Here is a 15,547-nt window from a genome sequence, read left to right on the forward strand (position 1 = left end):
ATTTTTCTTCGATCTAACTGTGACTGCTATAAACTTTTGAAGAAAGCTAAAGTCAGCGGTTGAGCAGTCTTCGTCTGCAGACCTATCCCAGCTATGCTTTAAGCCTCGTAGATTGTGTATGCTTTGATGGAGAGAAATGCACTGTCTATTGAGCTTTACAGTGATTTGTTTGGTTTCCAGAAAAAGATGGTTCATGACCGCCGCAAAAAAGATCTTGCTTGGAGAAAACAAGCTGAATTATATACACTTGGGTATATACGGATTGGAAGCCATAGTGTGAAATGAAGTACATAAAAATAAGTAGGGCATTTTATTAATGGTGTAGAATTTTATTTTGACCATGGAGATCGGGAAAGCTTTGTAGGAATTTTAAATCTTACATTTTTTATTGAGTACGTGCAATGAAGTTCCTTGTCACTAAATGATATTTTTTAAGTGATATTGTTTTAGCCATAAACTGTGACGAAATTATTTGTTATTAGATTGGTATAAATTGATAAATGTATATAAGGAGAAGGAAAATATATGTATTTGCACTGTTTAAAGACCAATGGTCTAAATAAATATTACTTTGACTGATGTTGTTAATGCATATTGGTTTTGGCCATATTCCACCATTGAATAACATTAGTGAAGAGAGCGATTAACCATATGATTCTCTACATTGTTATTTTTATCAAGCTGAGACTTTAGTGCCCATTCTGGTTACCTGTAACTATCTTATTCAAGATTGTCTTTTCCTTCAGTTGCGAGGCGCAGTGGGGCGCTCATTTTTTAGACACTTCAGTAATGTTTAACTAAGTTATAAGTTTCTCAATGAGTTTGTTTTTATTGACAGGTTTATTGGTATTGTATACATTATCCTTTATAGAGCGTGGTTTTGTAATTAACTTATTTTGAGTTTTTCTAGTAAACATTTTCTTTACGCATTGCAATATTTACCTCTCACTTCTTGCCTGTGTCCAGGACATGATGTTCCAGCTGCTCCAGGGTCTTGACTTCCTTCACTCACACCGAGTGGTTCATCGAGATCTAAAGCCACAGAATATACTTGTCACCAGCGGTGGACAAATAAAGTTGGCAGACTTTGGCCTAGCAAGAATCTACAGTTTCCAGATGGCTCTTACCTCAGTGGTGAGTCTTCCAAGCTTTGGCTTTAATTGTGCTCAATAGTAGCTCATGCTCATTTACAAGTTATGTTTTTAATACAGTTATTACTTTGTTGTCTTCTGCACTATTTCTGTCTGTCTTAGATTTTACTGTCTCTGGATGGGCATTTGAGTTTTCAACACATGTTGCTGTTTTGATTTTAGGCAAGGGTTCAGGTCGCTCTAAGCTGGATTTGACACATTGTGATCACTGTAACTGGACAGGCTTATGAATATTAAAAAAATCTGATGACCTCTTTGAGTTTCAGAATACTTTGTAGACACTGTTAATTCAATGAAATATATTTTAACGTTTATTATTGTGTACATGGTTTTTGTAAGCCATAAATAAAGAAATCTGAAATAAACTAATTCGATTAGAATTATATTCTAAAAACTGTTATCGCAGTCCTACAGATAGAACATAACCTGCATAATATAAAAGCAAGGTTCAACAAGAACATAGCCTGCATAATATAAAAGCAAGGTTCAACTCGGTATAACAAGAGTAAATAAAGGCTACGACTTTTTTTTTTTTGTCCAAAAATCAAAAACTGTTTAAATTAGCATTTTCATTTTCAGTCCATTTCTGGTAACTGATTTCCATTCTGTATCTGCCCCGTGAAAAATTGCTTTGGACAAAATTTAAAATAAAAGTTACTGCTGGGCCAATGAAAAATGATAAACTAGGGAAGAACATATGAATAACTTATTCTAAACGTTTATCATTTAATATCTGTAAATTAAATGTACTTTTCTGGGTAAACTCTTTCGCCTCAATTTTCTAACAATATTTTAACATTTGCAACCTAATCAGCTGCATGAAATGGTAACATGGCAGCCAAGTCACAAGTTGAAGTTCGCAACTATTTAGATAATTAAAATCATATTAGTAGAATAATACAGTTTATACACATGTAAAAAAACGCAAAATGTAAAAATAAACATTTTAACCCACTTCGTAAATGTGAAGGAATTTGAAATTGAAGACAAAAAATTAAGTTATCTTTAACATAATTTGTGGAAGCAATGTAAGTACAGTAATGGTAGTATAGGTGATTGGAGGCCTCAACTGAAGCACTACTATAAAGCTACAAAAAAAGAGAATGCACCAGGGGCAAAAAAATATAAACTGATATGATAGTATCTAGCACAAGGCTTTGTCTTTTAGAAATAAAGCCCAATTCTGAAAAGTTCAAACCTTCCCATTAAAATTACTCTGAGCATTTACACATTCTCCCGCTCTAACTGTTTTTAATTCCTGCCTGAAAACGTACCCGTCCAATGATTTTAGGGAATTTTTTCCAAGAAAGATAAATGTAGGCAAATGCATATGTCTCTAGTTTTATATTTTAATGAGGACCATTTTAAGGGATTTCATCTGCATAACATTTAACCTATTTGTTGTCTGAATTTGTATTTCCCTTGGATTTGGATTATGGCCAGCTGAACGTGCATCATTTAAGTGGACTTTACTAAAATGATATTACTTTGTTCTTTGCAGTGCTGTGCTCCACAAATACTATGCTTTTTGGCTGGCCCGTCTTATGTGTGCCACTCTGAGGTGTTTCTATCCTCCACCAAATGCTCCTCAAGTGCTCTCACTTCTCCTATTTGGAGCCCTCTCCGATACTGTCTCGAGATTTGTCCATCTTAATATCAATTACTCCAAAACAATTTCCAAAAGTACAAATCTTGGCTGAACCCATAATCTGTCTGCTCCAGTCCAACTGCGGACAACTGAGGATCTACTATTTGAAGTGCCTAGGTCCAGGTCAGCTATGTGGAGGATACTTGAATAGTTTCACCTATTTGATTTTTAACAAGGTACCTATTTGCATTCATTCCCAATGTGTTTTTTTCATATCTGTTTACATAGACCTGATTTTGGCCTATGTGGGTGCTTCCTTTTGAGCTGTCAGAGTGCTCAAACACAGCTCGAATCTAGAATGTGTCCTTTTTACTCCATAGTGTGCTATTCAGCCTTGCAAAGTTATCTCCAGTGTTGATGGTAGATAATCTGGTGTACACTCTTGACGTCAAAGAATCCCCACAAGGTGGTGTGAGAATCCTTCCTCTGCAGTCTTCTCTTGCATTTGCCAAGCAAACTGGTTACATCTTTTTTTAGGAATGATGATGTTTTTGGGCCATTGTTGATTGGCTGCTGTGTTTTTCTGCCATTCTAACCCACAAATGTTCACCACTGTAAATGGGTATACAGCATTTGCTAAGTCCTTTGGCAGAGGCGCCTGTTTTGGTGGGAGCTCTGCGTGAAAGGAAAACCTCAACAAGATTTTGGCAAGATATATCTAATTTATAAGTTCTTGGAAAAATGAACTGAATCAAATAAAATTTTCATTGATGTTGTGGAAGCAGCAACATGCTGAATGTCAGATGTATGGACTTTGAATTAGGGGAGGAGTTGAGAGACAGTAACTTTAATAATTTTGTTTTATCTTTTATGTACGATTTATTATTATTGGAAAGTTCTGGTTTGTGGTATTGTGTGAAACTTTAGGACAAATAGAGAATGAGGACACCTTAGACTTTCAGCATTAGGACTTTTTGGCTAATCTTGATTGACCATGTCCATGACCTCAACTCATCTGTTTGTTGCTTGATGTTTAAATTTGGGGTTTCTTTCACAGCGCAGAGCGTGGCCTAGTGTGGGGGTTTGTTTGTAGCTCAACAGAGACTATATTTTTCCACAGTATGGGTGAAGGAAAAGCTCCTGTTTCTTCTTTTGCTTCTTCAGACAAGGAATGTTTTTCAAGGATTTCTATACTAGTTTTGTAACAAGTGTTATGGGTGCTATTAATAATGAAATCTCTTCAGCTGAGCAAAGACTGAGTATCTCTTATGGCTAACAATAACAATACCACAAGCTCCTCTGCCGCTATTGTCCCAGAACCTATAAATGTCGTTAGCAGCCCTGGTTTTCTTACTGAACCCTGATTAATCAAAATGACAGTACCTGACGCAGAAGATGTTTCACCTTCTTCAGGCTCCTGGGGAGCCCCTCCTCTTGCCCAGAAAAAGAGAATGTGCCTAGAAATCATAACCAATCCCATCACATTCCTAATACAGCTAGCTATTTTGTTTCTGCAAAATGCGTCCTCTCATCCAAATGGTCGTAAGGGCGCATTTCATAATCAAAAAATGGCGCAACATGCAGAAGTATCATTTTACTTAATTTTGTGGAATCTTTTTGGAATTTTACATCATTTCTGCAAAGGAAATTATGTTGATTTCGCACATGGCCTAAGCTGAAATGTGCAGACATTCCTTGTTTATAGGAGAAATGATTATAAACTTCTTTTGGTCAATTTGTATTACAACAACTGTATCCCCATAAAATAAATCAGAAAGTTCTATCTAATGTTCCCCAAAACTTTAAAACTGGGGCTCATCAAGGGTCCATTATGTTGGCAGGGAATTCTAATGCATTTAATGCATGTTTATGTCCCAATATTGCTAATCTTACCGTGTGGGGCTGTGATTTCCATGATTGGTTACGAATAAAGTCCAAATGATTTTATCAAGGAGAAGCATTGTCTGTTATGATGAAGTTAACAAATTGGCACAAGGCTGGGCACCGGATTCTTTAAGGATCATCACCTATGCTGGAATTGGATGATTTGGTATTTTCTTTTTTTTTCGTATTCTTTTTGATGGTATTCTCATATAGTTTGAGCAAATACCCATACGCGCCAGCATTGGAAGTTGAAGTTTAGTAGGCTCAATACTGATTTTTAATCTTTGGACTCCAAAGTGGTGAAAAAACAAACCAATCTTACTCTGCATCCTTCAATTTTGGAATTCCTTAATAGACAAATAACTCAATTAACTGACAGTATATGTTAGTACAATGCACTACTTAGATTAGTCTAGCAGTGGTCTACCTGTGATCATTGGTACATTCTATTACTTATATTTTGGCATACAATGACAATCCTCATGTTAATTTGCAATTTGGCTAATACCAATTCTCTCCCCACCACCTGTTTAATTTATTTCAAGCAAAGACCAACATTGAGAGGAGCTGCTGAGTCCCATTGTTTAATGAATTTAATTTATATGCTGTGGTTGTGAGCACTGTAAACATACGGGAAATATGTGAATGATCTGGACAGTTTTCATTTAATCCAAATAACAGCACTTAGGATACCATGTATACATTTCTCTTGAATTTATTGCTAATGCTTTACTTAATTTCAATTCAAGCATTATATAGCACTGGGCAACGAATAAACAGATATACGTGATTCACATTCTTTACTCCGCATTTTAGACATTGACTGTTATTGTGAGTGAATAATTCATCAATGTTTGAAGGTGTCATATAAGAATGGTGCATTAGCTGGAAGAAAAGTCTCCCATACTTCACTGAAGAGAAAGTATGGAGATTTAAAGACATTATTTTGGGCCAAGGAATTTGGATAGTATCAATATTTTCTTTCTCCCACCATCCAGTGGTTTAACATGCAACTAAGAAGTCACATTGACTGAATATTCTGCTGTATATATAGCTTGGAAGAGAGAATGTGATTGTTTCCTTAACTGATCTGTACTTTCCTTCTTGCCAATGCTTGCTTTAATTTGTCCATAAAGTAGGACTTTCACCTTATTTACCCCTTTGTTTAACTCCTGAAAGGATTTTATATTATCTGCCTTATCTAAAACATCCTTTAGTACACATATCTTATTGCAGATCAAATAGTTCTAAAGGATCTGAGTGAAGAGGAATGGAGGTTAGAACCAAATATGAGTAAAAAAGTGAGAATGAGGAAGAACCAAATAACAATGATTGTCTTACCAATTACGGGCAGTCTTCCAAATTAACTTTTTAAAAGTTGGTTAGACTTCTTCAATAGCCCCTTTGGAGAAATTAAGGCCTCTCAAAATTGTCAATTATCTGTCAGGGATCAAAAGAAATTGGATTGGATGCAGCTTTGCTGCCCCATAATAAACCTGACAATCTGGTCTGACCACACATGCCTATTCTTCTATTCAATTTTTTTCTTGAAATACGAGGGCTCTTAGTAGCCCAAGTAAAGGCATTGTTTCTCAACTCTACTTTTCTTTATGGAAAAAGGGGGTTGGGACACACACTGATACGTACTGAACTAGAAATATTAATTTAGGCAAAATTTCCATGTTGGTATAATCCATTTTGAAAATTAATTTGCCTTGACTAAATTCCCATATCTTGTACAATTTGTACCCCTAAATATCTGTCCTACAATTTCACAGACCCGCTCCATCTTGGTACCATACTCGTTTTCTTTATAAGCTAAAAAAGATCCAGATTCCATATTATCCTTCACATTAGGTCATATGCTGTTTCACTTTCGACAAAGTAAGTAAATCATAAGTGCATGACTGTTCTTGAGTTTAAATTACATAACTGATACTGTAAAATTTCAGGGTTGCATATGAGTTTAATTGCCAAAGGTTTGATATGTAGTGCAAACACCAAAGGCGACTTTGAGCACTCTTTTTTTTTTTTGTCCTCATTCACCTCAGGCCTACACCCCAAAATTTCCAGATTTGCGCCGTCGTCCTTAAAGGGTACCAAAACCTGAGGGTTAGTTTGGTTTCTTTTTTGGTGTACATCGGTGTACAAACAAGTATTGAAAAAGAGAGAAAAGTATGGGTGTTATCATAGGACAAAGTTTGTATTATATAAAAAAAACAAAACAAAACCTCATGCTGTTCACTCATTAGTCTCATTTAGTCCAACCAACTCATCAGTGGTAGCCAAAACGTATATCTTTTAACAGTCTAATCTATGGTATCCATTTTCTGTATATCCTTTAGTGAGGTGAGCCATTCCGTATACGTTGATGGAAACCACATTATCCACTTCCTACAGATTTCTCTATGTGCCAAAAATATTCAATAAAACAGCAATTTTGTTCCATCTTTACTCCGCTTTATCAGCCCTTCTGAAATCCCATATATAATGAGGGAGAGGCTTACCTTGATATCTATTCCAAGAATACTTTTCATAGGCTTACCCACATTTTCCCAGAAACTGTCAATCCAGGGACATTCCATAAACATATGGACATCACTGGCCTTCTCTAGTCCACATTTCATGCATTTAGCTTCTCTCCCTTTCCCCATCTACAGTATCCTGTAGGACATCCAGTATGCTCTGTGAAGGGAAAAAAATGGTTCCTCTTTAAACTAACAGGTTTGACAGTACTGTATAACATACTCATTGATACTTGCCATCATTCTTTTAACTGCATCTTCAGCAAATATTCTCTCCACAGCTCATCTGGTAGTGTGAACTCTCCATCAGTTAAATCCTTCAATAACCATTATCAACTTGAGACTTCCTTCCTCCTAAGCGTTATTTACATTAGCTTTTCCTCCAGTTCATTTGTTTCCCCAGTCTCCTGCATCGAACTCTGGGACCAGCTCTATAATTGTAACCATTTAGATGTTGATATGTTCCCTTCCACCATCACATAAATTTCATCCCATGGTAAATGAATTGCCATCCTGCATGAGTTGGCACCATCTCTGGATAACCACTGCTTTATTAGGAAGTGCCAATTTGTCATTGACACATTGTGGTGAACCTGATGAGTTACAAATGGGTGCAAATTTGCTAAAGTATGTACGTTTAGTTGCTTTCCTGATTGGGTACCAATATTTCGCCATTGCTTGTAAATTCTTAAGTCTCACCATCTTGTAGTACTTTGACCCTCCATATTCATGCAGAAAATGAGCCTCAGCACCCCTAATGTCTTTTAGCATGGCCTTATACAAAATGCCTATCTCCGAACTGTCCTGGCTATTTAATAGCATTTTCCCATTTGTTAATTGTAATGCCCACGCGTAGTACTGCATATCAGTTAGTATCAAACCCTCTTTTATATTTTTCTCCACAGCTTCCTCCAGCATTTTCTGCACCTTTTGAGGCCCAGATAAAGCTATTAATCATTCCTTGCAATCTATCCAGCCATTCCTTCTTGAAACTCCAGGGGATTGTATTAAATAAAAACATATATTTAGGCACCATCATCATTCTGACCAGATTTGATCTTCCAAGAACAGTAAGCAGAAGGTGCAACCAACCCTTCATCAGTCTAACTGCCTCTGTTAGAACTTTTGTAAAGCTGACATTTTCCTAAGATCTTGTGTGATCTTTATCCCTAGATATTTTATTTCCTCCTCAATTAAGCTGTTAACCCTCGGTAAGTTCCAAACCCTAATTTCAGTTTTGGAAGTTTTGACCAAGTACTCCGCCACGTGACCAAAGTTTAATGTTAGCTGTTCAATAGTCAGTAGTGCAATCTGTACATCAGACCTATAAAACCATAAGGTCATCCGCATACAAGGAGGCCTTTTTCCCTCGGCTATTGTAGGAAAAGAGAGAAATGGAACTCTGGTTTCTTATCTTGGATGCCAACAGCGCGATTTATAAATGTAATAATAGGGGAGAAAGTGAGCATCCTTGTCTCGTGCCCCTAGAAATCTTGAAGGCTATAGTAAAATTACCATTTACCAGTATTCTAGCCGACAGATTTTGATATATCTGGTGTGAAGCTCCACACAATTTATCTATCAGGTTATAGTAGTTTAACATAGTTTGCAGATATGCCCAAATCACTTTCTCAAATGCTTTTGTAGTATCCAGTGTTACAACTGCCAAAGGTACATTATAAGCAGTAGCCAAATCTATAGCACCAATGAGGCCATGCGTTAGTTCATGCAATGCTCTACGCCTTTAAAAAAAACTTTGAGCATCATGTAAAAGACCTCATATTACTCTGTTCAGCTTCTCGGCTAAAACTTTGTCAAATATTTTATGACCACAATTTAGGAGCGATATAGGTCTGTATGACTCACAATTATTAGGCTTTTTTCTGGGTCTAAGAACTAGATTGATAACCTCCTCATTCCACAAGGGGGCAAAGCTGACCCTGCCTAGAAGATCTCCCTAAACAAACTCATTATTACGGGGAGTAATATTTCTCCTAGGGCTTTATACAATTCCATTGGCAGCCCATTGGGACCCGCTGCCTTTCTGGTTTTCTAGACCTAATTGCTTGTTTAACTGTGCAAGATTTATTACTGATATTAAGTTGAGCCTTATTGTTTTCACTGAGTTTACCTAGCTTTTCTCCAGCTCTCCATTCCTTCACCTTATCCTCCGTTATAATTAAGTTTTCTGCGTAGAGATCTCCAAAGAATTTCTGAAATCATTTTCATTATTGTTTCTTAAGACCTCTCTTGATTCACTGCACTTTATCTCCTTAATTAAGTTTCGTATTTGGTCCGATTTACTTTTCCAGGCAAGCAATTCTCCACAATTTTCCCCATACTCGAATTGAGCTGTTTTACTCACTTGCCACCTCTTCCTGGCTCTGGCCTCCAATATGCCAGTTATCTTGTCTTTTAAGTCTTGTTGCCTGTCCTGGAGACATTTAACACTCTTGACAGGTGCCTTTAAAAGCCTGGAAACAATTACTTTGGTTCTTAGTATTAATCAGTCTACTGCAGGGATTAAAATAAAAAAGCCTGTACAGATCTGATGAAGCTAGGGGAAAGGAGTATTTTCCTAACATATACCAAATAATGACCCAGTTAACCCTCTCAAATGCTTTCTATGCATCTTTTAACAGGGCTAATAACGAACAGGACCTCATAATAGCACTGTTTATGCTAGTCAAAAAACAGTAATATTTTTTTAAAAAATTCTATAATATAAAGCTTTGATGAACTTGATGAATTATATGCCTTATTCACTCCTACAGCCTTCCAGCCATGTTTCTGGTTAGGATTTTACTGTGTTAATTCAACAGGGAATTTTGGCAATACGATGGAGAAAACCGGAACCCTTCTCTAGTTTTAACAAAAGTACAGTTTTAGCTTCCTGTCATGATGGTGGGGTGTACCCTCCTGTGTTGATCTCTTGACAAAGTTGATGAAATGAAGATAACATTTTAGGAGTCAGTATCTTCCAAAGCTCGTTCGATAATCTATCCACCCTAGGACATTTTGAAGGTTTATTCTGTGAAAAATTGTCCAATATGTTTTTATCTTGAATAGGTTGATCTAGTCCCAGTCCTCTGAAGATAATCCTTGTTAGGAAATTTCTTTTAAAAAGATCTGAGTTAAATCCCCCGGGATGATTTACTTTCAAGCCATATTTGCAATAAATTCTTCTTTTATTATAGTATCCTCTGGTATTACACTTCCCTCTGGCAATATTTGAACGATTCAATGTTTACTAGCCTTTCTAGCCTTATTGTTTGTTTGCTATGCCGAAACCTTTCCACATTTTTCTGAAAATGTGTCCATCTCTGTTCTCATGTTTGCTAATTTATTAATAATATCCATAAGCAACAACTCTTCATATTTGTCTCTAACCATGTTTCATTATGTTACAATGAGAACACTCTTCTTGATTAGGTAAAGGGACCACTTTCTTTTCTAGTTGATGGAGCATTGCAATGTTATTTTCTTTCCATACTGTATCCAAATCTTTCTAATAGTGTATTCTGTGATTTGACCTCTTAAGAGTGTGTTAAAGGCATCTCAGATATAAATATATGTGAAGAATCGTTATTGAATTGAAAATATTCTAAATGTTTTCACTTTAAATGTATACTAAAAGCCTCATCCGTAATAGAGGTTTTTCTAAAAAAACATCTTATAGGTGTACTCTTCTCAACAGAAAATGTGTCTCCTCATACTGCATGCTCAGAAAAATATGTAAGTTCTATTTTGATCTTAATCTTACTTGTTTGAACGTCTCTTGATATCAAAAGGAAATTTACACCCTCAGCTGCTGGAATGTGAGTTTCCTCTAGCAATATTATAGCCACACCTGGCCCTTTTAAACAATTCAGTATTGCTACTCTCTTCTTTTTACTATTGAGTAGACCATTACCATTCCACGTGCTAATTTTTAAATCCTGTCAAGCCTTGGGGACTAACTAACAACAATGAGGTCTACATATGGTATTCAAATGGTGTGGTTATAAATATTTATTAAAGCACAAAAAAGACATTGCAGTGCAAAGCTAAACACAAGGAGGGTCCCATAAAGCTTCCAAACTCAGGCATATCAATGAGACAAAAATAAACACGCAGTGATAAGGTCACAAACTGCAAGCACCGATGCTCACACATAATAATGAAGAGTTTTAGTTACCGTAGTCAATGACGTTTCGATCCATAGTGGAATATTGGAATCATCATCAGAACATACATAGTTATGCCTGAGACAGTAGTGGGGTTACAGCATACGTAACCCAATGCATCATGTAAGGAAACACTGTAATGAGAGGTACGGTGCGGATATGTGCAAATGGGGCTTAGTGGAGCACCGGACAGGGATAAGAAGGGGCCATGTCAGATGGAAGTATTCCTGAGCCTCAAGATATAAGGCCCTGTGACTGAAAAGTGGTCCTGGCCTCGCTGTCGAGGGCCCTTAAATATAGCGAATGGATAATTTCCGATATTGTTGGTGCAGAGATAAGTTGGTTGGGGACGCCGGCCCTAGGCATATCTACGCCGTTCCTCTCATTACTGGGCTATTAGAGGTTACTTTCATTCTGGCATTGGGTTAAGCATGCCGTAACCCCACTACTGTCTCAGGCATAATTTTGTATGTCCTGATGATGATCTCAATATTACACTAGTGATCGAAACATCATCGACTAGGGTACCTATTGTATCTCTGCGTATATTTGATTTTCTACAATCCTTTCATAAGGGACCCTAGTTCCTTCAAAAATACGTATGCCCCTGGTCCCTCATTACCCATGGGTTTCCCTTGACCTTTAGAAATAAACTAACAAGTAAAGTGCCATTCAGAAATCATTGTTCATGGTGAAGCAGGACCAAGGTGCGATTTCAGGCTAGTTGCAATGGATTGTAGGTTGGATACCCAAAGTGAGTCATCCAGTTAAAGATTTTACCTTCTGATTTAGCGCCATATTAAGAGTACAGCAGTCCTCAGGATGGCCAGACTCGCGGTGGTGGTCTGACTACTGCCACCACTGCAGGCCTGTCCTCCGTATTGTGAGTGTGGTGGTTGGACCGCCACAGGATCTCCGCCTCTGCAGGATCCATAATCCTGCGGTAGTCGCGCTGCAGTCGCGCAGCAGAAATCGCCAGGAGTTTGCTGGTGGTGCGGCTGCGGCACTGCCGAGCATATTCCGCCTTTCATTTACACAGCCCTTTTCATGGCAGTGATCCCCCCCCCATGAAAAGAGTGGCGGACCCGAAAGTAATGGGGCCCTAAAAGAGTCGCTTATGGGCCTTTGGGTGCATGTGGGGGGCACATGTTGCACGCCCCTGGAATTGCATCCTCATTCCTGCACGGTATGGCATGCACAACATGGTGCATGCCACACTGTACAGGAACATGCAGCAGGCACAGCAATGGTCTGCTGTTAAGGCTTACCTATGAGCCTGAAACAGCCGCCGCCAAGAGCCCGCCCCAGCAACTCCTGCCCACCATGGATTAAAGTCGTAATTCCGTGGGCTTGGCAGTCCTTCTGTCGATGCAGCAGTGGTGAGCTGACAGGGGACCGCCAAACTCATAATAAGGCACTTAGTCTTTGAAATTAAAGTTAAAATCTTCCAGTGGGCAAGGTTGCAGGCTGCACCTGGTGCAGTTCTCTAAGTCAGGTAGCTGTTGGTTGAGGTGCCACTAAAGCTGTTAGTTTTGGTGGGAATATTCTAATTTAGCAGCACCACAGTCCTCTAATCAGGCAGATATTTTTCATGGCTTTGCCAGGTCAATATTTATGACTTCAGACTTTGTCTCTTTTTTGGAGCTTAAAATCCTCCAATGGGGCAAGTCTGAAGCTGTAGCTGATGACGTTCTCTTTGCCGTAAGGTCATACTGATTGTCCATCGGTCTTGGAAATCCAAAAGCTTCTAATTTCCAATTTTTTAGATTTTCCAGAGCAGCTACTCTTGCTTACTTCTAAGGCTCTAAGGACTTCACGGACAGCATTTGGGAGCCAGCAGAGACCTCCAGCACCGTCCAGTCCAGGTCAAGTTGTCACTGGTCAGCTGATCACTTCGGGGAAAAAGGCCTCTTCGAGCTCTTTGTGTCCCTGCAGATAAACAAGGGATCAGGCAACTAACCATTGACTAAAGGCCCAGTCCTTCAGGGCTTCACATAGGAGACAGACAGCAGGTCCAGTCCTATTCTGATGAGCTGTAGTTGAGGTGCCAATTTTGTAGAATTCACAAGTCAGTGGGTGGGTGACTCCTGGATACACTCTTACCACTGAGAAAAGGTTCCCAGGGGCACTCTTTCCTACTTATACAGCACATCCTGTTTGTCTTACTGGTAACAATCATGCAGCACATTATTCTAAGTAAAATCTATCATGGCAACACCCTTCTGCCTTTGGAGGTTTCTGAAGTGCCAGTGCGGGGGTGCTTAAGAAACTGAATAATCTACTCCTCAACCCCACCAAACTATTTCTGGGATCAATCCCCCCTCCCCCCGCCCAAACATCCACTGAGCTAGTGCCAAGCTGGCTACATTTGGCCCTGAAAATAAAGGCTTCTTTTCCGCAGAGCTGCCTTTGCACTTAACTATGAATGGTCAAGCCTCCCCTGGTCTGTTTTAAGTTAATGACGTTCTTGGACCCTCCACAGCTACCTGTCCCTAGCTGACAGGAGTCACATAACTCACACTGGCTTCTTTCTGTCAAAATTATTTGTCTCTGCTCTGGGAACTGTTTGCACACCTCATTGTGGGGAAACACCAACAAAGGCTAGCTGCTAGCAGGCTAATGCTGGTTAGCCTACTGGAAGTTCAGATAGACAAAGCCTTACTAAATATTCATCAAATATTTGTCCTCACCAGTAAATTGGGTTTTTAATAAATATTAAAAAATTGTAATGTAGCCATTCCAGTAGCTTATCACAAACGTATATTGGCAGAAATAATACTTTATTCTGAACTTTAGTTTTTCCCATAGGACATATGCAGCCCTTTTCAATGATAGTAGCTTTTGGGGGCTAGTCACTGTAGACTGCCATCACTAAGTTCTTGCATGTCCCACTTTTAATTATTATGCACCCTACCTTGTGAGCTACAAGGCCTGCTTAGGGGTGAATTATTTCATATTTAAAAGTAGGATTCTTTCTTGTCAAAAAGCTTATTTTGGCAGGTTTGCCTACATGTTAAAAAGCTGCTGGCGTCATGCTGCACATTTTGCCTGAAGACATGTTTCTTTTGTTGGCCTAGTGGATGGTGCAATATGTGCTGCAGTCCGCAAGGGACATTTAACTCTCCATGCCATTGGTGCATTTTTCTGCACCCTATGCGTTTGCCTTAGTGGAAAGGTAAATATTCCAAATGGGGATGAGACAATGTTACCATATTTTAGGGGTCAGAGCACCTGCACTAGGGACTGGACAGCATGAAACTAACAATACTAATCAGGAAAAACATAGGGGTGATTGCACCACAAGAGAAATTTAATCTCTAAGAGGATTTAAATTTTAATAGCGAATAGCATGACTGGTAAGGCAATGTGACTTGCTGGGGTTCAAATGGACTTGTATAAAATTAAAACTGATCCGTATGCCCCTATTCTTTCCAACATCTAAAATATACAGCCCTTTGTTCTGATCTTCCAATATCCTGGTACCAGTCTATTACTGTATCTGTCTTTAAAAAAGGAGAGGAAGGTGACCCATGTTATTCTCAATCTACTTCGCTTATAGACTTGATAGCAAAGGGGGAAATTAGAGTCATTCTTTAAAGACATCTACCCAGGGCCTCTGACAACAAGATATCTAGTAGGGTTTTTAGAAATGGGTTGGACATGATTGAATCTTCATCTCTTGATCAATAAATATAACATTGTCAAACAAGAATTTTTGCATTTGGCTTTTATGTACCTTAGTTCAGCTTTTGAGCGTGTAAATTGGTCCAATTTTGGTCCACTTTAGCTTCAATGAAGGCTCACACTAACCTTTTCAATTTCCTGTTTCACCTTCATGAGGGTTTTTTGCCACAGTCAGGTATGAGTTGGTGGTGAATACAGTGAGTCTACCAGTCTGGCGAGAGGTGTGTGCTAAGGCTGTATCCTGGCACTGCTTCTCTCCATTCTGTACATCAGCAACTTGACAAACACTGTAGTGGCACAAGGCCAGAATATTTCTCAGCTAGGCTTTTGTCGCACCCCTGCCTTGCTCTATGCTCATTATGCTGTATCAATGGCACGTTTAGCAAATTACCTCGAAAACTAATTGGAGTTTGTTTTCTTTCTGGGCAACCTTGATCTCAGAACTAACTTTTCTAAAACCTTTTTATTGACAATAGGTCCTAAATGAATTACATCAATCACATACATGATCAAAAACAAGGTTGCCACGAAGGTACTTTTCTTACATTG

General features: G+C 38.5%; 1 protein-coding gene across 8 annotated transcripts in view; it reads left to right on the top strand.

The window, feature by feature from the left end:
* CDK6 (cyclin dependent kinase 6) overlaps positions 1-15,547 on the top strand; it is a 606,664-nt gene that overhangs the window by 185,508 nt on the left and 405,609 nt on the right. For all 8 annotated transcript variants that reach the window (XM_085631013.1, XM_085631009.1, XM_085631012.1 and 5 more), the window contains exon 4: positions 967-1,134. In XM_085631013.1, the coding sequence (XP_085487139.1) occupies positions 967-1,134 (168 nt within the window). The remainder of the gene's footprint in view (positions 1-966; positions 1,135-15,547) is intronic.

Source organism: Triturus cristatus, chromosome 10, assembly GCF_964204655.1.
Source record: "Triturus cristatus chromosome 10, aTriCri1.1, whole genome shotgun sequence".
Classification (NCBI taxonomy): domain Eukaryota; kingdom Metazoa; phylum Chordata; class Amphibia; order Caudata; family Salamandridae; genus Triturus; species Triturus cristatus.